Raw genomic sequence first — 23,204 nt, 5'->3', positions numbered from 1 at the left:
TTAAGTAGTAAAATAATAATTAGCATTTAGAATCTGTCACAAAAACCTTGTCGATTAAAAAACTGTTCTAGCTAGGGTACAGTTCTCATTACTGCGTAGCGCTGACTTGTAACAGTACGACTTAGAGTCTGGACTATCTAAATGCGTACTGTTACAAGACCCACCAGACGTGTACTGTAACATTTTGAACCCTCAATTTTTCTTTTCATAAGTTCACCAAGTACCTTGTAGTGGTCCAAGTGAGCGAACTTTGAGCATCGTCGTTCTAAAACATAAATAGACTATTAAATTATATCAAAAAATTATTACAGTCGTACAAAAAGAAAAATCGTGCCCTTTTAATAATAATTGAAATTGTTTTATTAAGATTATAATGTAAAGTAACACAGTATTACATCCATATTGGCAGTAAAGAAAATGTTACATAATATTTTATTAAACAATTATACAATTGATTAATTTCATCTCTATAAGTACAAACATTAAATTAATAGAAACATATAACTTGATCTTTTAAATACACGTTAATAAAAAAAAAAGAATTTTTTTATTCGACTACAAAACGGGTCTATACCAATTTATTCCGCCGTCAAGACATCCGGTAACCATTTGATAATGTCTCGGATTGAATTTACAACTAACAACAACTTCCAAATGATACCCTTGCATATTCACAATAGGAACCAATTGTTGGGGTTCATCTGGTAAACAATCGCAAATTTCTTGACAACGTTCGTTAAAAGCTAACAATCTCACTCCTTTTCCGTATGGCGAAGCAATGATTCTACCATCGCTTGAAAAACATAATTCTTTAATATAACCCCGTCTCATAACCTGCTCTTGGATAAAATGCGTTAATCTTGGAAGGTTTTTCACCATTCTATTTTTATCTTCGGGGTTGGGTTCACGACATGGATTACGAAGACGATGAAGAAGACCACTATTCATAAAATTTACACGGGGACGATGATTTACTACGCTTCTTTCCGTTTGATCTAACGTTCTTAAACCTTGCCAAATATCTATTAAATTATCCGGCACCGATTCGTTAGTTTCTTCTAATTCCGGCGATTGAATATACGTGTAAATATCATCGTAATATTTAGGTTCCTTCATTTGAATATCATGAACACACGTCCACTAAAATCATTTTTATTTATTAGCATTCCATTCACTTTTTAAATTCAACTAAAATTATTTTATTCTCTCTGGTGACCTTTAAAATTTTCTTCCAGTAAAAGTTACAGTTTTAATTATCATTTATTAACATTTTAAAGATTAAACGTTATTTTTTTGTTTATTAATTAGTTTCAGTGTGATATTAAATAAATATAAATATGGTGTTTATTTGTTTATAACGTGATGGTTCATTTCAAGGTGTTGCTGTATAAAAATTAGAAAATTCTTTTAACCTTTCAATACTAGTGCACGTACTATTATTATTATTGTTGTTAGTTCGCACTATTTAAATTTCTAATTTCGCACTAGTGCTATCTTTTATTGGCTAGCTCTTTCAAATGACAACATTTAGATGACTGCAAATATTCGATATTGTTGAGAGTAGTAACAATTCTAATAAATATTAATATTTGGGAAATGGTGTATACAAAAAATAAGTAAATAAAACCCTATTGGCGATATAAACATTTTTAGCTAAACCCGAAACTTCCTAGATCTAGTGTTAGTTCTAGTTTCAGGTGGTATACATTTTTAATGGAACTAGAATATTCGGGTTACTTCGGGTCAGACGCACATCCTTATCACATCCAGACGCAAAATCCTTGCTGATAAAGTGAGCAAGAGAAATAGCTGGAAATTATTTTGAAGTTCGTAATTCCACCGCCAAGGGTCGCAACTGCCATAAAGAAACATAAAATTCCCGCTATATCGGGAAGTTAAATGATGAGCTATAACTTTGACAACATTATTTGATACCTTGGACATTTCTCATATCTGTCATAATACGGAGGCCAATACGTTTTCAAATATTTACATTTTAATATCCCCTGTACGATTTAACCAATTTGAATATTTATGGTCTTGTTCGTTATCTGCAGCGATTACATATTTTTGTTGTCTGCATCCGTTCTCGAATGTTGGAGTGTCTTCATTAGGATCCAATTACCAGCCATGGTAACTGTAAATATGTCATTTATTAACGCAGAAGCGTATGATATGTTACGAATTTATGTTCAGTATTTTGAAAATGTTGCAATGACATTTCCACAAAGGACATTTTTCTCGATACGTGTTTTCAAGATTGGCTAAATGATTATGGACACGTGCAAGCCATTCAGACACCGCTAAGAATTCGTGGAACACATTGCAATCTAATCCCATAATATCCACCAGAAAGAAATCCGATGACCTTGGAATCCCAAAAACAATTGTCCACAAGACTCCTCAAGGGGGACTTCTCAGGGCTCGGTAAAAGTGCCCTTCGCACTGCCACAGGTCTCCTCACGGGACACTGTAAAGTAAATAGGCACCTTCAAAACATGAAGCTTGCTGACTCCCCTCTCTGTCGAGCCTGTGAACAGGATGACGAGACGGTTAAACACATCTTGTGTGATTGCCCCTCTCTGACCGACCTCAGAATGAGGACCTTCGGGGAGAAATGGCCAACCACAGATGACATCAGGAATGCATCTCTAGGAGCTGTGCTAGCCTTTGGTAAATCCTTAGGCTGGTTGATGTGACTAGAGTGTGTAATGGGAGGATGCACAAGGGGCCCAATGGGGCCTAAGTGTGGCGTGCGGTTTTGCATGCACTCCCCAATCCATACATACATACATACAAGACTCCTCAAGAGAATAATATGCATCCCCATCACATAGTTTTACATCAGGCCTGAACCGATACTAGTTATGATTACAGATTAAACTATTGTTATTGGCTGTTAAATATGATTCCGGAAAATCCAAATTTTTTATCACAAATACTATGGATGCATAAAGCATCTTTCAATAATGCAGGTGATGTAAATTTGCATAACATGCATTATTGCCCCGAACAAAAGCCACATTAGACGCGATATGTAGAGCATCAAAATCGCTGGAGTTTGAACGTATAGTGCGGAATCGTAGAAGGAAAACTTATAGGCCAATTTTTTTTTGACGAAATCATCAACGGATAACCAGACTCCATAAACATCTTCAAAACGATCACGTTGTAATAATTTTGTCATAGTCTAGCTACTAAAATTCTATGTATAGATTATTTTCAACATAAATAAACCAGTTTATAATATTTTGTAAAAGAAACTCTTCACTTTCCCCTCTTAAAAAATATTATTTTGATGTGGGACTAACTGACGATTAAATAAGTGAAAAAATTTGTGTTATTCTAAGTGTTTTGGTTTATTTTGTTTTATTGTCATCATTCTGAATCTAAATAAAGTGTGAAGAAAGGCTCTATGTAGTAACATTTCTGTGCTCTGTAATTTGATTGCTAAAGTAGCTTGATCCGATTGGTGCACAAATTTTTAATAAATGTTTAAAGAACATAAAATGCTCTTTCAAACAGGAGCAAATATATTCAAATCGGTTGAATGCTCCAGGAGTAGTTATTGTGATAGATATGAGAAATGTCGCAAAGAAAAATGATTAGGTATTATCCAAACTACCAAATGATATTGTCAAAATTATAGCTCATCATCTAAATTTCCGAGATAGCAGGAATTTAATGTTTCTTTATGGCAGTTACGACCCTTAGCGGTGGAATTACGGTTTCAAAATAATTTCCACGCCCACTGTGTTGACCCTAGATTACTGGACATTCGGAAATTTTACGACGCTCGTTCAACTTTGTAAAATTTTGATTACCCTCACATCACTTAAGTCTTTCAGTGTTTCATTACTTTCCTCTACAGTGTTTAGTTAACTGATGAATTAAGTGATGGGAGCGTTGTTTACAAATTCGACTGCGTTGCCGATTATTGTAGACTTTAGAATTCGTGAATTATACGAAAGTCCAGTATTTACGTAGTGTCCATAACCAACATAAAAATGTTTATAGTTTTCCGATAACGCTTTCCAATAAATGTCACAGAAAAATGTCTTTCAAAAAACCTTTGATGCAAAAGGAAATAGATGAAGAACTACAACGGATAATGAATAGCGATGGTGATCTCGAACCTTTTGAAGACAATGACGGTGACTGAGAGTGGGGATAACATGGAATCAGAACTGAGTTTATCTGAAGATGAAACACATTGTTTAAAATCTAATAAAAAACCATAAATAGTATCTTAAAGATTTCTGGCAACGACGAAGAATCTGAAAACAAGAAACGAAATTTTGTTTCTACTGCTCAAGTAGGAAAAGACGCATGACCACTACATACTGCAAACATACTATTTCTAATGAGCAGAGAGGCTATATTTGTACAATGTGTAATACATACACAATAAAAAATGCTCTTAATACAATCTCATTATATGCTCACTTTCATATGAAATCCACCACCCACTAAAATTCAAATAATGCTTTATTATCAAGTAAGAAACGATGAAAGTTTCCGCGGAAAAAACTCAACTGTTATATTTCCTGTATCATTGTTATCTCCAACTTTCAATATTTTCTTCCTAGAAATTAATGAATTTCTGCCCACAAAATGTCAGTTTATTTGATTGTCAAGTAGACGCCTTGTAATGGCGCCTCGGGTATGGTCTCTATGGTCCGAAGACAGTATTCAGAGGCGCCGTCCTGCTGGTCGACCCGCCCGAAGCAGCAACGCACGTGAATACCGACTCCTTAGGCGAATGGCTACCAGGGATCGATTTCAAACAACAAGGTCGATTGGACGAGAGTTTTGAACCGACACTTGTCGATGGCAACTGTTTACAGAAGAATTTTTTCCTTTAGGCTTCATTCATACCGTCCTTACCTTCGGCTTCCATTAACACCTCCCCATAAAGCAGCCACACTTGGATGGTGTCAAGAACGGCAAGGGTGGGTTCATCAATGGAATGACATCGTCTTCAGTGATGAATCAGGGTTTTGTTTATGGGTGAATGATGGTCGTAGAAGGGTGCGGCGACATCGAGGGGAAAGACGGAATTTGGAGTTCGTTCAAAGACGACACACAGCCTTAACAGCTGAGGTTATGGTTTGGGGGGCTATATTCCGTTCATTCCAGGCACGTTAAACGCACGTCGTTACATCGACAACGTTCTGGAACTGGTGTTAGTACCTTTCATGCAGACGTTGCAGAATGCCACGTTCCAACAGCAAGACCTCATACTGCTATGGTTACAAGAAGGTTCCTGGAGCAGGTTGGATTACAGATTTTGCCCTGGCCTGCACGATCACTGGACTTGTCGCCGATTGAACATGTCTGGGATATGACGACTAAGACAAGTACCCAGGTCTCCTGAGAATCTGAATGAACCTCGACGCCATCTAGAGGTTGCATGGAATGAGATACCCCATGAGGATATCGACCACTTAATAGAGAGCATGGATAGAAAAGTTAATGCTGCATAGCTGCGCATGGGGATGCAACCCACTACTAGTTTTTTCTTGAAAAATGTTAATTTTTGTATTGTTTTTTTTTTGAACTAAACTTTCATCGTTTCTTAGTTGATAATAAAGCATTATTTTACCGAAGTTTCAAAATTGTAGTCTAATTCTTAATGGGTGGTGTATTTCATGTGAAAGTGAGTGTAGTTATGCTAAAGCACCAAAGAAATTAATTGTAATTTTTACTTTTTCTTATAATAAAAATTTTTTGTGAAAAGTGGTATTTCGTTTAAATCGTAAAATTTACGATAGTCCAATATTAATGTTCGTACAAAACAGCCAATAATCTAATTTTAGTCGTTATTCACCTCCAATTGTTGTATACAGGGTGTACAAAAAGTATGGAATCACGGTTCTTCACAGCATAAACTTCAACTTATATTAAAAAACGTTTTAAATAAAAGTTACTTGAAACTATTTTCCGCATATCTTGGCGTAGAAATAAAATAAAAATGATGACGGCGGTCTGAGTTACGACATGGTGAGTGTCTTTTTTAAATGGAACACCCTGTATATTTTAAGGTTTTTGATTTCCTTTTGACAAGGTGTTGCAAAATGCCGTAAGGTTTTAATGCTTTAAGCTGCATAATTTTCAAGATATTGAAACTTTTATTTAAAATGATATGACGTAGCGACAACCAAATTATGGCGTCATTATGGAATAGACAACCTAACCCTTGACGTCACAGGGATGGGCGGAGCTTATACCGACTCCAAACATCTTCGTTGCTAACGAAAAATCCCCATATGCAATTTTTCAATAGACTGCCTAAGTCTGACGTCACAGAGGTGGGCGGAGCTTATACCGACTCCAAACAGTTTCGTTGCTTACCACAGTTGCTAAGATAAATCGCCATAAAAATATTATTTAAAATGTTTTAACACTAATAGACAACCTAAGCCTTGACGTCATAGAGATGACACCCGTCTCTGTAACGTCAAGGCTTAGGTTGTCTATTGGCAACGAAAATGTTTGGAGTCGGTATAAGCTCCGCCCATCCCTGTGATGTCAAGGCTTAGGTTGTATATTCCATAATGACTCTTTTTAAATAAAAGTTTCAATATCTTGAAAACTATGCAGTTTAAAGCATTAAAACTTTATGGCATTTTGCAACACCTTGTCAAAAGGAATCCAAAAACCTTAAAATATACAGGGTTCATTTAAAAAACACATGTCGTCATCTTTTTTATTTTATTTCTACGCCAAGATATGCGAAAAATAGTTTCAAGTAACTTTTATTTAAAACTTTTTTTAATATAAGTTGAAGTTTAGGCTGTAGAACTATTATTCCATAGTCTTTGTACACCCTGTATATTGAACACTTGGAACTTGCTCCTAAAGAAGGTTATAGTGCTAGTATTAGTTCTAGTTTGATAAAATACATTAATAATAATAAAACTAGTAAATCCACGCATATCTGAGCTTATGATGCAAATGGGTTAAGTTAAATTAACCCATGTTATTAAATTTATTAAATTTCAAATTTAATAAATTCTAACTAACGCCATCTTTTGCCCGGCGATCGTTTCTATTGTCAATTCTGGCTTACAGTCCATCGCGTATAACTGTATAAGCGCGTGTATTGGAAGGTTAAAAGAAATTAGAAAGAAATTCAAAGAACGAAAAAATGTGAAGCATTAAAATGGGTGTGTTAATGATTACATTCTATTTTAATTTTTCTTAACATGGTTAGTTTTATTTATCTCAACGCATTCTTACCTCTGTATTATTATCATCGCTAATATTTCTAGTCAAAGCACTCCAACCCATTGGATGAATTTGTACTGAACTTATTAACTCAGCTTTATTAGGAAAATCAACTACAAATTCAACCCTGTTTCTACTCGATGTAAATAAAGGGTTAAAACTAGTTGCTTCTGGGAGGGCTTCATCCCCCATCTGCATTAACCTATATAAATGAGGCTAAAACAGTTAATATTTTAGCTAAATATAGAATAAAAACAAATTTTGAGACATTACATGGAAGTCTTTTAAATCGTTATACATAGTACTTAAATTTAAATCATGGACAATTATCATATAACCAGTCGTTGTTGTGATGATCATTTTTGTATCATCCGGTGTTATTTTCATTCTCATTAAACCACTCATTTTAAACACTTTATTATAACTGATTGAAATGTCATGGTTATTTTTTAAATTCCATGAATAAATGGATCCATCAAAACCACTGGTAACTAAAACTTGCTCTCTTTCAGAATATTCAATGTTCTTCACCCAATTTGAATGACCCTGGAGGGTTCTTGTTGATGTTTTTAGAAATCTCAAGTCCCATGTTTTAATTGTACCATCGTCTGAACATGTTGCAAAAGTATTTTTATCTAAAAATCTAATACAAGATATTAGATTACTTTAAAGTTGTTTTTTTTTAATTTTCGACTTACCGCACACAATTAACACATCTTAAATGAGCTTTAGGTATTTGTTTGATAAATGTTGAATTGAAAGCGTCGAAAAGTAACACTGTTCTTCCTTCGCAAGCGGCAACTAATAATTGCCCATCGGGACTAAATTCCAAATTAAAAATTCCTCCTTGGTTGTAATTATATTCCAAAATAACCCCGTTGTCGTAAAAATCTATATTAGAATATAATTTCCTTGATAAATCGTCCTCGGTTCCAATACATTTTTTTAATCCCAATTCTCTATCTCTTAATATTTTGTAATTCGTTTGTTTATAGGTTATGTCCGCGGTAGTTCGCATCATTTTTCACAAAACTTATCACCATTATATACTAACAACTTAATATGGAGAACAAAAATTAGATTGACTGTTTAAGCTGGTAAATTCCGTGGATAAAGAACAGGGATATTGAAAGAGATTCGAAAATACATGTCATTTTTAATTAACTGTCACTTTATGGCAGGTGCAGTGTTGCCAATCAAAAGTATAAAAAAGTTTATTTCCCTGTGTTCACGTGTTATTTGATTGTGTATGTGTGTGTGAAGTCCGGTTATATGGTTTTTTTAGATTGCTAATTTAATTTTTTACGAAACCTAGGTAAGTTTTTTTATGTGGTTATTATTAGAAAAAGAACCGGTTCAGTTTTGTCGTTTTATTTTTGTTCGGTTAGATATCTTTGTTTACACTTTGTATTTTTAAGTGGTTATTGATACGACAATGTTTATCATGTAAAAAAAAATGTATGAATAAAAAAAATTGGGTGTGTACATAATTTAAATAATAATCGCATTAAAAAAAATTAATGATAATAGTTTATAAAACTTTCATAAAAGAACTACACCTATTAAATTTAGTTTATGTTGGTCAACAAAGTTTAGTTTGCGAACAAAAACTCCAGATAGGAAATTATATTTAAAGCTTTTCGTGCAAATAGCTTTTTAATGAATTTTGTTGTTATACAAGACTTTTTTTGGTTATTAAGTTTATTAGAAATAGTAATACAAAATTGCCTTTTAATTAAATTTCCTTTTTATTTCGAGTTAAATAAATTAAGAAACAACTCGTGCGCCATCTATTAGTCAATAGCTATTAAATATCAAAAAGAAATTTCAGAGAAGTCAAATTTTTGGAGCAAATTATAATAAAACGACTCAAAATGTGGTTGTGTTTAGAAGATTCTTTGATGTTTAGATTCTTTGTTATCATCGTATATGCTAAGGTATATTAATATAAATAATAGTCGTACTTAACGATGAAATAATTTTATTTTTTGGTTTCGACCGGTTTCGGTTTATCTTCAGGAAACCACGTTATTGCGATTTACGTTTTTCAAAAACCATAATAATTTTAATTTTCTTCCTATTATTTGTGTTTATTTTACAATATTTCTTGTCTTTATTTAACAAATCTTGTGTGTAATCCAACTTATTATTATAAACCTTCACCTTTTATGTTAAAACTTTTAGGCGCGATTTCCCTTTTTCGAAAATATGTTCTTTTTAAATATGTTTTTAACTCGGCACTAACGATTTTTGAAATAGTGAGATATACAATTGTTAGCAGTGATATCTAGCAAGTTAAAAACAATTGTAATTTTAATAAGTATATTTTTTTCAAAAACTGTTCACGCATCACATTGTTTATTTTCGTTATTTGATTTCGGTTCGTCCCATTAATTGAGGGTGGGGGCGAACCAGTTCCTTTTTTTAGGTTTTTCTCAATTTTCCGAGACAGTATGATTTGTGATTTCGGTCTTTACCGTATACCGACGAGTGAACGTTAAAATATCTTGTGTTTCGTGAAGCGAATTGATGAACTGTATATTTAAAAACCGAGCAAAAAGTGTTAAAACAAGTGTGCAACTTGCAACAGGCCGATTAACCAAGAAAAGCTTAGCTAGTGAAGAAAGAACATTTAACCAAGTAAGTGAACCAGCCCTGCCTTAAAAAATCTTATTGAATGTTACTGCACATCAGTATCTATTTGTTTGACTAATCTTTAAACCTTGATCCAAATTTCTTTTTCGATTCCAAGAAATGTTGTCATTTCATTTGGATTTTTTACAAGAAATTCGTGCTACTGGTTTATTCATTTCTCCATATTTTGCTCTATCTAAATTTTCAATATTAATCTGTTTGAGTTTCCAATTATTTTGTACCGAAACATATATTAATATTCTAACCGTTGGCATTCTGCTCAACTTAGCAGTTCACTATTCTCAGACATTTGATATAATTTAGGTACCAATCTCGTCTTTTTGCTCGAATTTGCTACACTATGATGATTTGTTTCAGATTGATATAATCTCAAACACTGAGACTTGTCCGTAAGAGATTTCAACTTAATCACTCTAAAGATCTACAATTTTATTTGATAAAGTCAAGGTCTCTTACGGCCGAGGCGCTACAATATGATGACTAGTTTTAGGTTGATATAACTTAAATCACAGAGCCTTGGCCGCAAGCAACCTCGTTTTAATTAGTCGAAGTATTTACAACTTGGCCTGATAAAGACCAGGGCGCTTTCGAAGTTGTTCAACAAAAAAAAAACTAAAGCAGGAAACTCATCAGTGTGTATCATTATTTGCCAGAAGCAAGTGTAAATTGTAATTTTAAACATGGATCAATATAAGATGCAGCCACTCGACAATTCACGTCGGAGAAGGCTACAAAGTAGTGATGGAACGTATATTCAGCAACTATCCGGCTTTGGCCGGATATTAAAAGCCTATTACTTAGTACTCCACCATTTACAGGAATTAATATCTCTTGTAGGTGTTGGAAACTGCAGATAACAATCAAGTTCAACCCCAATAGGACTTTTTTCATTGAATACAACTTTATTTATTATCAGGTTTATCTTTATCAACCTCATTATAACAATCCCAATACGATCTTGTTGCAGTTTCGTCTAGTTTCCTTCTCTTCGCTTGTAATTTTTTCGAATTTTGCAACTTTCGCCGATTAAGTTTTAAAAATTTGTATAAAATCCACTTCTTGGAATATGAGTATGAAAATTTCACAAAGTGTTAATAAGAGTGTCCTCTTTCCAGTGAACCAACTCGTTTTGAAAAATAACTTTTAGTTTTTGAGAAAACAATATTTGAAGTTTTGATAAAATTTTCGATGTTGCAAATTTTATCGATAACTTTCAAAATTCGCTACAAAATTAATTTCTTGAAGGATCCTTGTGGAAATATCACCAATTATTAATTAAAGTATCCTCTTTTTAATGCAAAAATCCGTTTTGAGAAACCACTTTCAGTTCTTGAGAAATAAATGTTTGAAATAATCGACAATTTTTTCGAATTTTGCTATTTTCGCCGATTAAATTTTAAAAATTCCTATAAAATCGATTTCTTGGAATATGAGTGTGACAATTTCCCAAAGTGTTAATAAGAGTGTTCTCTTTCCAATGAGCCAATACGTTTTGAAAAATAACTTTTAGTTTTTGAGAAAACAATATTTGAAGTTTTGATAAAATTTTCGATGTTGCAATTTTCATCGATAACTTTCAAAATTCGCTATAAAATTCATTTCTTGTAGGATCTTTGTCGAAATATCGCCAATTATTAATTAAAGCATCCTCTTTTTAGTGTTGCTTCGTTAGTTAACTCAGCATCAAAAAAGTTCATTTTGTATCTTGGATCCAAATAAGTTGACATATCTTATCAGCTTTCTTATTAATTTCATTTTTATTCAAATATCGCAATAATGTGGCAAAGTAGGATATCACTTCAGAAATGTACTAACCGGATATCCGGCCGAAGGGGATGCCGAATATCCGGTATCCGACTTTTTGCAAAATCACTATCCGTTTCATCACTAGTCAATAGCGATTAATCCTGTAATTAAAGCGTCGTCTATAAATAGATCTAGGTACACATTCTTATTAGAAAAGCACGTTTAAAATCTAAACTTTCCACAACTTCGGGAACGTCTCTATCAATCAATCCGTTCAAAAGTATCGTTAGTACATCAATCTGTCTGAGTTTCCAATTATTTTGTACTGAAACATATATTAATATTCTAACCGTTGGCATTCTGCACAACTTAACTGTCCACCATTTTCAGCCATGATATAATTTAGGTACCAATCTTGTCTTTTTGGTGTCTTTCCAAAAAGATTCCAGTTCGATGTACATAGCTTCTTTCAATCTATTTTCAGAATTGATTGTGTAATTATGTAATGTTTGTAGTAGTTTTACGCCCTTTGTTTAATTTGATCTACTTTTGAGTATGCAGCTTTTTTATTTTCCTTATTACTTGTGTTTTCTGATTTTTTTTGTGCTTTACTTTCAAGATACATTCTATATTCATACCCTTTTATATACAAAAATTTTTGAATTTATCACTCAAATTCTTCCCCATTATCCATTCTTATTCTTGACCATTTGTGTCGTTTTGCTTTCATACTTTCAATTCTCTAATATACTTAATTAAATTAAACTGTGCTTTGCTCTTTTTCTTTAATCAGCTGATAATATTTCTCTCCATTATTTGTTCTTATACAAATTTGTCCTGCAATGTCGCTATGGATAAATTGCGCTATGGCCTTTCATCTTGGTAATTCTTGTCTTAAGAAGAAAAGAAGGTTTTCCTATTGCTTTTCCTTCTCTGCATACAGTAGTATGTTATATATATTGGTCTGAGAAGTGTTCCAAACTTAATCTTGTGATGGACATGATTGCGAAGAACATCCTAGAACCACTATTTTGGAATATACTATGTACGAGATCCACTTGGAATGCGGTTTTGATCAAGGCCAGTAAGGCTACCATCTATTATCCTGTGAAACACCAGTCCCAAAAGTCAAAGCATGGAGAGCAGTAATTGTTGATTTTGCTTTCTGGTAAGCATGTTGGCTAGGGTGGAGCGGATTAGTAACAAGCACTCCATTCCTAAGGTATTGATCGATTGCCTTTTCCATCCTTTTGAGGAGAAATGAAGTTAGGCTAATTGATCTGTATGCTTTGGGGTCGGCGTTTGAACGCCTACCACCTTTAGGTATGAAGACCATCTTTACTTTCCTCCATATAGGGATATTATTACTGGGAGCAGGTCTTCTAAGCCTTTTTGCAGAAAAATAGGCAGAATTCCATCTCCTCCAGGCGATTTTAGGGGCTTGAAATTAGAAATAGCCCACCTTACTCTGTTAGGTGTAAAAATGTTCCCAGCTATGCTGCGAAACCTACCTGATGCTACCTGATACTTCAGGGTCGACATCTGCGTGTGGGCAGACTTTTAAGGAAGGGAAGTGTGTACTCAGTAGGTACATCACTACTAAGTACGCTGTGTTAATTAATTATCGTACCTGACGTCATCATTGCAAGTATGCAACCAATACTAATACTGTGATATAGGTTGCATACTCGCAATGATGACGTCGTGTACGATAATTAATTAACACACTGTACTCAGCTGCATTCACAGCTTTTAGACAAATTAAAGATCATTTGTTAAGAATTATCTCATGATGAGCTTCGAACGTTGCTTGGATGCAGAATTACAAAATAATAATTAACGGTTGAATCCGCTAATTTGGAAGTTCACTCCGAAATATTTACATTGTAAAACGATAACAGTTAAGGTTTTTGTACATGAATGTTTTGTACATTTCCAGTATCATTTGCAATACCTAAATGGATCTTTCCTATTACGAAACGATTTTTTTATGACTCTTTGAATCTTGTCATTCTACTAAATAATTAAAGATACGAAAACCTACAGTGACCACAAAAAAATGTGTTAATTTTCTCAACATGCATGACATTGTTTTCCTCATTCTTGCAATTTTTAATAATATAATTTAATATAAATAAAGGTATTTTAAATCGTGAAAAGTGTTCGTATAGATACATTTAACAACATATTGAAACTATAATAATATTCAAAGTATCTTCTGCTGAGGAAAAATAATATGCATATTTTAATTTATAAAAGATTTATTGCTTCTTTCTTGCACGCATCATTTTAACAGACTTCTCCTGAGGTTGTTAACTACATTATCGAAAACCGTGGACAAAAATATAACTGAATATTACAGTAACCTAACTTTAATATTCTTAATGCTCATTCAATTTTCATTAAATGTTTTATATTATTTAATAGTACATAATCAATGGTTTTAATTTAACATGCTGTACAGAAATTTTCGTAGAGTTCATTGAATTTCTGAAAGATTGTGTTTGAGTATTAAAATTTAATTCAATAATAATAAAGTAATTTCTCACTCAGTATAATATAAGTTTTACCACTACTTTACAGTTTTAAGTTATAAATTTTTTGACTGACTCTCTTTATAAACAATGTTGGCTTATTTAGTTTACAAACACCTTAATTATTAATACAAACAAAATAATATAACTACTCAATTTTAAAATCGATTGGGAATTACTCATTTCCATCGTCGTCGTTTCATTATCTTTCATCATTTTTTCTTGTTCTGCGGTATGTTCCGGTGTATGATGAGGCGATCTTTTACTTCGATTCATCTCTTTCATTTCTCGGATCGGTCTTAATTTTGTAGGGGACGCTGGTAAATCGGGAGTGTCTAATTCCCGATTTAAATGTGCCTTTGGTTGTAATTGCGCTGCATTTAAATCGTAGAATTTTGGATTTAAAGGTGGAAGTTCGCCGGAGAATGGTTTGTATTGTGCTTTTGAAGCTCTCGCTTCCGCTCCGTACGGCGACGTATCGAGTTTTACCGTCAAACTCGACCCGGAAATCCGTTTTCCATCGAATGCTATTACCGTTTCTGGTGGTTGTTCAACGTTTGCCGGTTTTTGATCCGAAGGTGGTAAATAAAATGATTCTACTCTTTCGGCTGCTTCAGCAATATAATCGTCATTTCCGTCTTCATCATTTGATTTTGGGCCACGTTTTTTTAATTGAGCTTTTCTTTTAAACATTTTTAATTGGTTCTTTTTGAAAGTTTGGAGAGGTGAGGGAATAAACATTGGTTCTAAACTATTTTTTGGGTTCGTTTTGTTAAGATGAATTGGAATTACTCCTATACTGCTTTCGTATTCTAATTCGAGTCCGTGTTGAGTTGTCGCTTTTTCTCCCAGTTCTTTTCGAATAATTGGTCTAAATCCACCTTCGATTACAATCGATTCGGGGTGGAAACCTGTGTTAACGGCTGGTTTTAAATCTTGGATATTAACTGCGTTTGGAGCGCGGTCAGTTGATGGTTGTTGTGGTGAAATTTCCACATGAATGTCTTTTATTTTGTTTTGTTGGCGAAAAATTTGGGGTTTATTGACTTGTTTTGGTGGTGGTCGATATGATTTTTTTATTATAGCGCGATTATTAATAACCGGATTCATTAAATTAATTGGATTTTTTATAGAACTCCTCATCAACGGCCTTATCGGGCGTCTTTTTAAAATTGGTGAAGGTAAAGGAGGGGGTTTTATAAAAGACATATCGTTCATGGGATAAAGTTCCGGTACTTTCGGTTGTTGTAAATTAAAAGCTTCTATATCAATAGTTGTTTCATTTGATATTGGAATAATTTCCGTGATATTTTGGGATTTGTTTCCTTTTGGTGTTAAATAAATTTGATCATAAGGATTCGCTAAATCCCCAAAACGTTCCTCAACTACTTTCACGTCGTGGTTAATCGCATTCGGTTTAATCCGCATTTCTACAACTAACGAAGGACTGCTTTCAAGGTCTTCAGATTCCTTTAACATTTTTTCCTGAGGTAGAGCGTAAACCGGGTTTAAATCGCTTGAGGCACCTTCGACGTCACAAGAATCTAATACGTTTATTTTCCAACCTAAATAGCGATGTGTAAAACACTTAAAGTAAAAAAAAATACATGTAAATGTGTTGTAATAAAAATCAATCTTGAAATATTTACTTGATAATAAACGGTATCTGGTGTATCTTTGTCTGGTGTCCATTGAATAACACCAGGTTCACCTTGGTCGCATTTTAATTCCAATGTTCGTTGATAAGCTCCAAACGATTCGAAATCATCGGCATCTTTATCACCTTGATGAGTCCAATGACATAGTCTACCTGTTCCTGTTGGAGTGATTTCTCCGTCGATGTTATCAACTCCAGCAAATATTTTTACATTCTGTAGACACAAAAAGAAGAAATTTATTTTTAGATTTACACATATTTTAGCCTTGAAACTAATAAAAAACTTCCTGTGTATTTTTTATAAAGGAAATCGTTACATGAGTGGTTATTGTTTATCGCAATCAAGGCCTGTGAATAAAATTGTTCTCTTTTAATGAATTAGAATAGTTTGAAATTGAATTAAACAAAGTAAAAACTTAACACACGCGAATTAACTTTATAGAAACCGTAACCCCTTGGTTTTACGTTTAAAGTCGTAAAGTCCTGGAGTAATTCCACTCTGACATTTTCAATTTGATGCTTTAAAATAGCCATTTTGTAGTTTATATTTTATTAATTCATATATATATATTTTACCTGTCTCTCTTCAGCAGTTTTATATTCATATCCTCCTACAGGATCGTCAGTTATATAAAATGGATGATATTTTGCTGGGATGCTAGAATCTAATCCACCTTCAACCACGAAATTATACGTTTTTCCTCTAACAACATTAATGACCGGGATTAATAATCCGTTAATGTACCAAGAAATTCCCCAACCAACATGCCCTAAAAAATTATACATTTAATAAATCAATAAATGTATGATATTCTTTTTACCTGTAATAGCTGGATAACCCATTTTACCCCCAGTCGGTCCCATTTGAGCATAAAAAACGCCATCATCAGGTTCGTTACATTGTATAGGAGGGATTTCCCAAGCATCTAATTTACTGGCAGGTGCGGGAGTTGCTTGAACAATTTTAGGGGTTGTACTTCTTGATCCTCCTCGCCGTCTTTCTTGGACCCTCTTCGTCGTAACTTCTTCTTCTGGTACAGGGGTTGTTGGCCTTTGGCCTCGTCTTCTAGAAGTGTCCCCGTTACGATTTCTTTGCGGGCGAACTTCTTCGATTTGCTGCTGTTGTAAAATGGGTTGTGTATTCGTAGTTCTTTTTGAATTCACCGGATCGGATTCTGGCATTGGACAGTTCCACATTGGAGGTCTTCCAAAATCAATAAAAACATCCCCTTTTGTATAAGAACTATGGAACGAGACCTCGTTGCGTTGATTTAATGGTCCAATAGCCCAAATTATAGGTTGCGTCGAGTTTATTAAAATTGGTTTATCCAATCGATCAGAAGCTCTTAAAGGACGTTGATATGTTACTATTGAGTAACCGTTCACTGTTGCTGCATTTAATAAGCGAATATTGTTCATTTGCTAAAATAAAAATATAATTATGTTGAAGAATTCACTGGTTATGTATGAAAATTGCAAAGGTTTATCGTTGACGATAAATCAATTTTTTTGTTTGGGCAACCGGTTGTGAAATTGGCATAGTTTTGGTAGCCCATTAGCGATATATTGAGTGATATATTGAAAATTGCTAATTCTTTTAATTCTTTACTATTGGAAATAAAAATACTGTTATTTTAAGGCCACTTACTAACTTCGTGCCATGCTTCGGGTTGAACGTGTAACATATAAAGTTAACACATATAAAGTGAAACAGATAAAGTTCAAGGAATGTCAGAGGCTCGTCAGCTTTGCAACCTAGCATACCTGAAGGTTAGTGGGAAAATAAAATAACCCACCATACAAAAAGTGTACTGGTCTTCCAGATTGGAGGTTAAGTCATCGGTCTAACTCCTTGATACTGGGAAAAAACGTAAAATGTTAAGAAACCTAAACAAGAATCTCGGACCAGGATGGAAAACTTAAGACGACGAACCAAGCAGAAGAAAAGGACAATGGATCTTGGCACGTGGAATATTTAGGTTACCTCAAAAAAAGTAATTAATGTGGCAAATGAACAAAAACATTTAAAGGTAGATATAGCAATCTTGGCGGAGACAAAAGACAAAGGTCTGAAAATTGGAGAATGTACGGGATTGTCATAGAGAAAAGGGTCAGAAAGCTTATCTTATATCTAAACCAATCATAAGTACACTATATACGGTAATTGAGGACTACCTAATAGCCAAATAAGATCAATTTTTCAAACAATTAAATGAGAAAATAGAAAAGATACGTAATTATCACTACGTCAAGAAAAGTAATAGTCAGCACCAAGTGTAGTATTCATAAATATACACGGAGACAGATAGAACGAATCTAAAAAGTATTGTTAATTACGTATTTACAAAACAAAAAAGTAACCTGAAAGTGCTTGATGTAAGATTTAAGATTTAAGAGAGGTGCCTCATATGGTAGCAACCGCCATCTACTCAAAGTACAGGTAATACTCACAAGAGAAATACTGACATGACCAAGATACAATCTAAATAGTCTCTAGAAAGTAAGAGCACAAAAGTACTGTGTAAAACCAGACTGGATGCTATACTGCGAAAAATTTAATAGCATATAGGAAGAGTATAAATACACAAAATCATGCATAAAAACTACAGCGATATAGACACTAAGTAGCAAGGAAAAGGAAGAAAACGCCAAAAACTATATCGGTGGGATGACGAGATTGAATCCGACATACAAAATAAATATTATACAAGATAATATTAAGCTTCAACAGGCTAAATGATAAACTTGTATATTAAGCAAGTACGAGCAAGTGTACGAAAAATGATTACTACAAAAAAAGAATGAAAATTGGGAAGGAACATACTCTAGATTTAATACCTACTTAGGAAGAAGAAAGAAAGTAGTTGGAGAATACTCAAGAACATGAAAAAGACAGGAATAAAAAATATAGTTTCACCAATAACAAGTCTAACATTGAATCAATATCTCGAAGAAATGCAGAAAATAGAAAGAAGTTTCTGAAGAACACAAATATAATCAAAGGATTACCAATAATAATAACTGTGTCAAAGGTGAAAAAAATCAGTAACTGTGTTAAAATATGCAAGAGCTGTGGGAGCAATATGTAACAGACAAACTGAATCAGATGTTTATAAATCTATTTGAAAAATGTATAAATACATCGAAAGTACCAAAGGTATGAAAGTTGTCATTGGAGGCAAAAGAATAAACCAACTTCAGAGCAGGGAAATCCACTATTGATCATCTAGTTACATTTACGCAAATCATAGAAATGAAAATATAACCGGGAAGTACATTTGCTATTTGTGGATCGAAAAAAAGCGTATAACAGTATTCCTCTAATACAACTCTGGAAAGTTTTAGACAGCAAACTAACATAAATCCTGAAATAATGAAAACGATAAAATTGTTACATAATAATTCAAAAACACAAATAAAAAAAGGAAATACCTTAACATCTGGGTTTACAGCAACAAAAGGTCTCAAAGAAGATTAGAAAAAGCACCACTAAGATGGAGGAGAAAATGCCCAACGATAGGCATACTAATGTGTAGTGAATCAACACTTAATACCATTGTGACGATCAAGTCGCAATATATAAGTATGACATGCAAACTAATTGAAAAGAAACTTGAAAATAATTGAATATGTGTGTTTTGGAGAAGAACAACAAGAACAAAACACAGAATATACAACTCAATAATTAAAAATATAATGATAATAATAAAGGATAAGACAGAAATGGACTACTAAAGAAGAGCTGGTGAAATATCTTGACTGGAAGGGATTAGAAAGAAGATATAAGGCATATAATGGAACATACATGGCATTGTAGATGACATAAGAACTACCCAACTTAGGTGGTATAGACATGTAGAAAAAATGGATCAAGACTGATAACCAACGAAAGTACTGCCCTCGACACCACAAGGAAGAAGAAAGAAAGGAAGACCAGGGAAGAGTTACGGAGAATGTATTGATGGAGAGATGTGGCTGAGAGGGCAAAAGGAGGAGACGTGGAGAAGCAGAGGCACATGGATACACCTAACTTCTAACTATCATCAGTAAATATTTCAGATATGTATGTCTAGCACAACTGTTGGATTTGATTTAAATGAAAACTATCGTCTCTTATTAGCAGCTGTTTTCTCAAATTGCTTATATAATGCTTAAGTTTACGTTGAAATTTTGCATGTTTCATATCGGGATGAAAATGTTTTCCATACTTATAGCATATTTCAAGCTTTGGCGAATTAAATCAGTTATTAATAATTGAACGTCACCTCCGACTTCGTAATTATAGACTTCTTTATCATCATAAACTGTCATAAATTTGATGAAATCATCCTCATTTACGGAGATTTCTCGCATAAATTCATCAATGTCAGTCGTTTGTACGTTGTTAAAACCTTCGCCATCAATTGTATTTTATAGAGTTATAATTTTAGACAACCAGGTGATTTTTATATTACGAAATTTATACTTTTGATGCATACTAGCAATTTTTTTTCCAACAAGGATTTAAGGTCGATAGACTGTTTGATGGCAAAAGAAGAATGTGTAATACAATCTATAATCGTAAACTTTGTCCATGTTTCCACAACAGCCAAATATCTTAATTCTGCTTTATGTAGTACATTTTAAATGATGCTATAATACCCTGATCGAGCAAAAACCGCAATTGACAGCGATTTGAATGATCCAACGCTACGTGGCTGGGTGCATTATCAAGGAGCAAAAGTATTTTGATTTTCTTCCATATACAGGATGTGTATTAAACATGTAGCAACAATTCAAAGGGTTATTCTTTGGACTATTCTAAGAATATTTTATCCTTTGATAATTTTTAAAAACCCGTTTTGCTTCCAAGATACATCATGAACAAAGATTTCAATAACAACAACATTTTATTACTAAAAATTACAAATATAAGCATCCTAATCTAAAATAACTGTTGAAAACTCCTCCACCTAAGATGCAAGAATGTAATCTTCTCCTCAGTGACTGCCGAACCCTTTCAAAAACACCAGGATCGTTTCTTATTGAATTACAGAGAGCAGTTATATGATTTCGCCCACATTTTCCACTGGAGTAGTGTAATTTAAAGATTTAAGATGGCCCCATAGAAAGCAGGAAAAAATCCAGAGGGTTTAAGTGAGGTCCATCTCGATCAATGCAGCGATTTCCATATGTTACTGTCAAAAACTCAGGAGTGACCTTACTAAAATGTGCTGCTGCACCATCGTGCATAAACTACATTGAATTTCTTATTGCCAATGGTACATCCTCCAGAAACTGATGTAACGTTTGTTCCAAAAAGTTGCAGTACACTTCGCCGGTAAGTCTTCTTGGTAAAAATACTGATCCATCTCGCCAGTTACCCACAATTCCAACCCAAACGTTCAACGAGAACTGATGTTGAAATCGTTCTTCACTTACCTCATGTGGATTTTGTTCAGCCCACACATGGTTATTGTGAAAATTTCTTATTGAATTTCTTGAAAAATTCGCTTCATCAGTAAAAAGAATCAAAGTCAGTAGTTGAGGGATTTGAACCAATCTGCTCAAGACCCATTGATAGAATGCTAAACGCTTTGAAAATATCAAAAATGGTTCCGCTGAAAGTTTTGTTTTGCCCTATATCTTTGAAATAAAGCGGATTTACAAAAATCATTAAAGGACAAAATATTCGTAGAAAAATTCTTAGAATAGCCTAAAGAATAACGCCTTGAATTTTTGCCGCATGCTTAATAAACACCCTGTATTTCTGCACTTTAGGAAAAAGCAATTATTGAACCAATTCCCATTCCTTTATATTCGCCATAAAGTAAAGTGGAAGTTATTTAATATTCTTACCTTTTAATGCTCGTGGCATAAAAGATTTGTTCATTAACATGTTATCACCAGATACGATACTACAAAACAAGAACGTCAAAAACCTGATTTTGCTATATGCGTGCTTTTAGGCTTTTTTTTCACAATAATCTCGTTTCGTCGGCATTAAACGTGTGGCCTGGAGTATAACCAGATTTTTGTTAGTTCATCCGGAAAGGTTTTTGCAAAATTTTTTTTGCAGTGTGACTTTTTAGAAAGTCTGACCTGGATGGACTTATTGTTACATCCAATTTCTGCAGTTGCTTCTATATTCTAATTGTAAGTGTTTTTCTTTTATAATTTTTCCATCAATAGGTATTCTTTTTGTAGTTAATCTTCTATTAAAAACACCATGTGGTTTTTGCATTTGCACTATAAGTGGTTTTCTGAGTTTTAATCCAGATATTATTGATTGTCGAATGGAATTTTCACTTTCTAATTGTTTTTATAGCGCTTCGCTTTAATCAACCTTTATTGAAATTATTTATTGCATCTTACGTACTAAATACTGACATAAAATAAGTACTGTGTTCAAGTTCAAGTACAACGAGATAAAGAAAACAGTAATCATAAAATCTATAAACCGATCCGTTTCTGATCACGGTATTCTTCCAATTACTTACATTTCACCTGAATTTTTGACCTAAAAAGTTGTCACGTATTGCATACATTTTTATATTAAAGCCAAATGTCGCAAGAAACATTGAAAATTAAAACATATTAATAATTTATCATCTTTTTAAAATTTTCGATATAAAATAAGTGTTTTTGCTTACAGAAAGTTTTTCATCCGGACAAGATCCCGTCGGTCCTGAACATTGTGATTTATCCTGTAAGAAATAGTCCTGAGCGTATCCTTTCAATGTATCCTTATCTATCCAAGCTACGACAACGTCTCCTCCGACCATAGAGCTGTGCTTTTCGTCTCCAGAAACTCCAAAAGACATGTACTCGCCGTCGTCTGTAAAAGAGAGGAATTTTAGGTAGTATCGGAAGTAAAGCTACAGAAAGAAAGTAAAAAATATATATAGAAAGTAAAAGAGATATAAAGAAAGTAAAGATATCTTTTTTATAAAGCTATCTTTAAAGGGTGTTTTATAGTGTTTGAGGTCTTGACCCGCAGCGGTCGTGAATTATGGCCTTTTTCCCCTGAAACTTTTTAACACGTTCCAGAGAACGTATCTGTTCACTTCGTGTAATAATTTACTTATTTTTTTATTACTTTTTGGGACGATGACCTTCTTGAGGGAGTTTATTTCAAAGTGAAAGTCGAAGTATAATTTTTTTAGTACAAGTCGTGATGAAAACTTGCGTAATTTAATTTTTTTTTGTTAGTGAGAGTGTGTGTATGATTTTTTTAAGATTGGTTCTCACCTAATTTTGCTACGAGTTGTAATACGATGCTGTCTCCTGCTACAGCCCACCGAACTTCGAAAGCTAATTTATCTTGTAGGACTTCACAATTGAGTTTAGACTGAAATAATTTTATTCCTTTTTTAATTTATTGTTATTAAGAAAAATAATCA

At 33.5% G+C, this 23,204-nt stretch overlaps 3 protein-coding genes across 6 annotated transcripts in view; 1 reads left to right on the top strand and 2 right to left on the bottom strand.

The window, feature by feature from the left end:
* Nucleotides 1–470: 470 nt before the first annotated feature.
* LOC111415182 (DDB1- and CUL4-associated factor 10) lies at nt 471–8,407 on the bottom strand. The gene is made up of 4 exons (XM_023046733.2): nt 7,929–8,407; nt 7,504–7,873; nt 7,243–7,446; nt 471–1,140 (listed from the first exon to the last, which is right to left on the bottom strand). Exons 1-4 carry the CDS (start codon nt 8,249–8,251, stop codon nt 556–558), a joined length of 1,482 nt encoding a protein of 493 aa, XP_022902501.1. The 5' UTR covers nt 8,252–8,407; the 3' UTR covers nt 471–555.
* Nucleotides 8,408–8,457: 50 nt separating this feature from the next.
* The window catches only part of LOC111415183 (synaptic transmission protein complexin), a 308,454-nt gene continuing 293,707 nt past the window's right edge, over nt 8,458–23,204 (top strand). For 2 of the 4 annotated variants that reach the window (XM_071194454.1, XM_071194450.1), the window contains exon 1: nt 8,458–8,545. The gene's annotated coding sequence lies outside the window, so the exon portion shown is untranslated. Of the gene's footprint in view, nt 8,546–9,632; nt 9,871–22,623; nt 22,662–23,204 lie in introns of those variants that run through there. The other 2 variants (XM_071194451.1, XM_071194452.1) reach the window with 2 other exon arrangements.
* Nucleotides 13,875–23,204, bottom strand: part of LOC111415181 (DM13 and DOMON_DOH domain-containing protein skeletor) — a 34,377-nt gene continuing 25,047 nt past the window's right edge. Inside the window, exons 6-11 of the mRNA XM_023046732.2 lie at nt 23,053–23,152; nt 22,455–22,639; nt 16,644–17,244; nt 16,399–16,592; nt 15,815–16,036; nt 13,875–15,752 (exon numbers count right to left, since the gene is read on the bottom strand). Of these exons, the coding sequence (XP_022902500.2) occupies nt 14,268–15,752; nt 15,815–16,036; nt 16,399–16,592; nt 16,644–17,244; nt 22,455–22,639; nt 23,053–23,152 (2,787 nt within the window). The 3' untranslated portion in view covers nt 13,875–14,267. The remainder of the gene's footprint in view (nt 15,753–15,814; nt 16,037–16,398; nt 16,593–16,643; nt 17,245–22,454; nt 22,640–23,052; nt 23,153–23,204) is intronic.

The sequence above is a fragment of the Onthophagus taurus genome, chromosome 2 (genome assembly GCF_036711975.1).
Source record: "Onthophagus taurus isolate NC chromosome 2, IU_Otau_3.0, whole genome shotgun sequence".
In the NCBI taxonomy this organism is placed as follows: Eukaryota; Metazoa; Arthropoda; class Insecta; order Coleoptera; family Scarabaeidae; genus Onthophagus; species Onthophagus taurus.
Note: the sequence above shows the minus strand (reverse complement) of the source record. Positions and strands in the feature narration are given on the sequence as shown.

What these genes read in the sequence shown, in the direction of transcription:
- LOC111415182 (XM_023046733.2), bottom strand. Translation starts at nt 8,251, where the DNA reads ATGATGCGAACTACCGCGGACATAACCTATAAACAAACGAATTACAAA. An exon ending in ACGATTTAAAAGACTTCCAT is followed by an intron (nt 7,447 to 7,503) that starts GTAATGTCTCAA and finishes TAACTGTTTTAG; the next exon opens with CCTCATTTATATAGGTTAAT. An exon ending in GCGATGATAATAATACAGAG is followed by an intron (nt 1,141 to 7,242) that starts GTAAGAATGCGT and finishes AAATGATTTTAG; the next exon opens with TGGACGTGTGTTCATGATAT.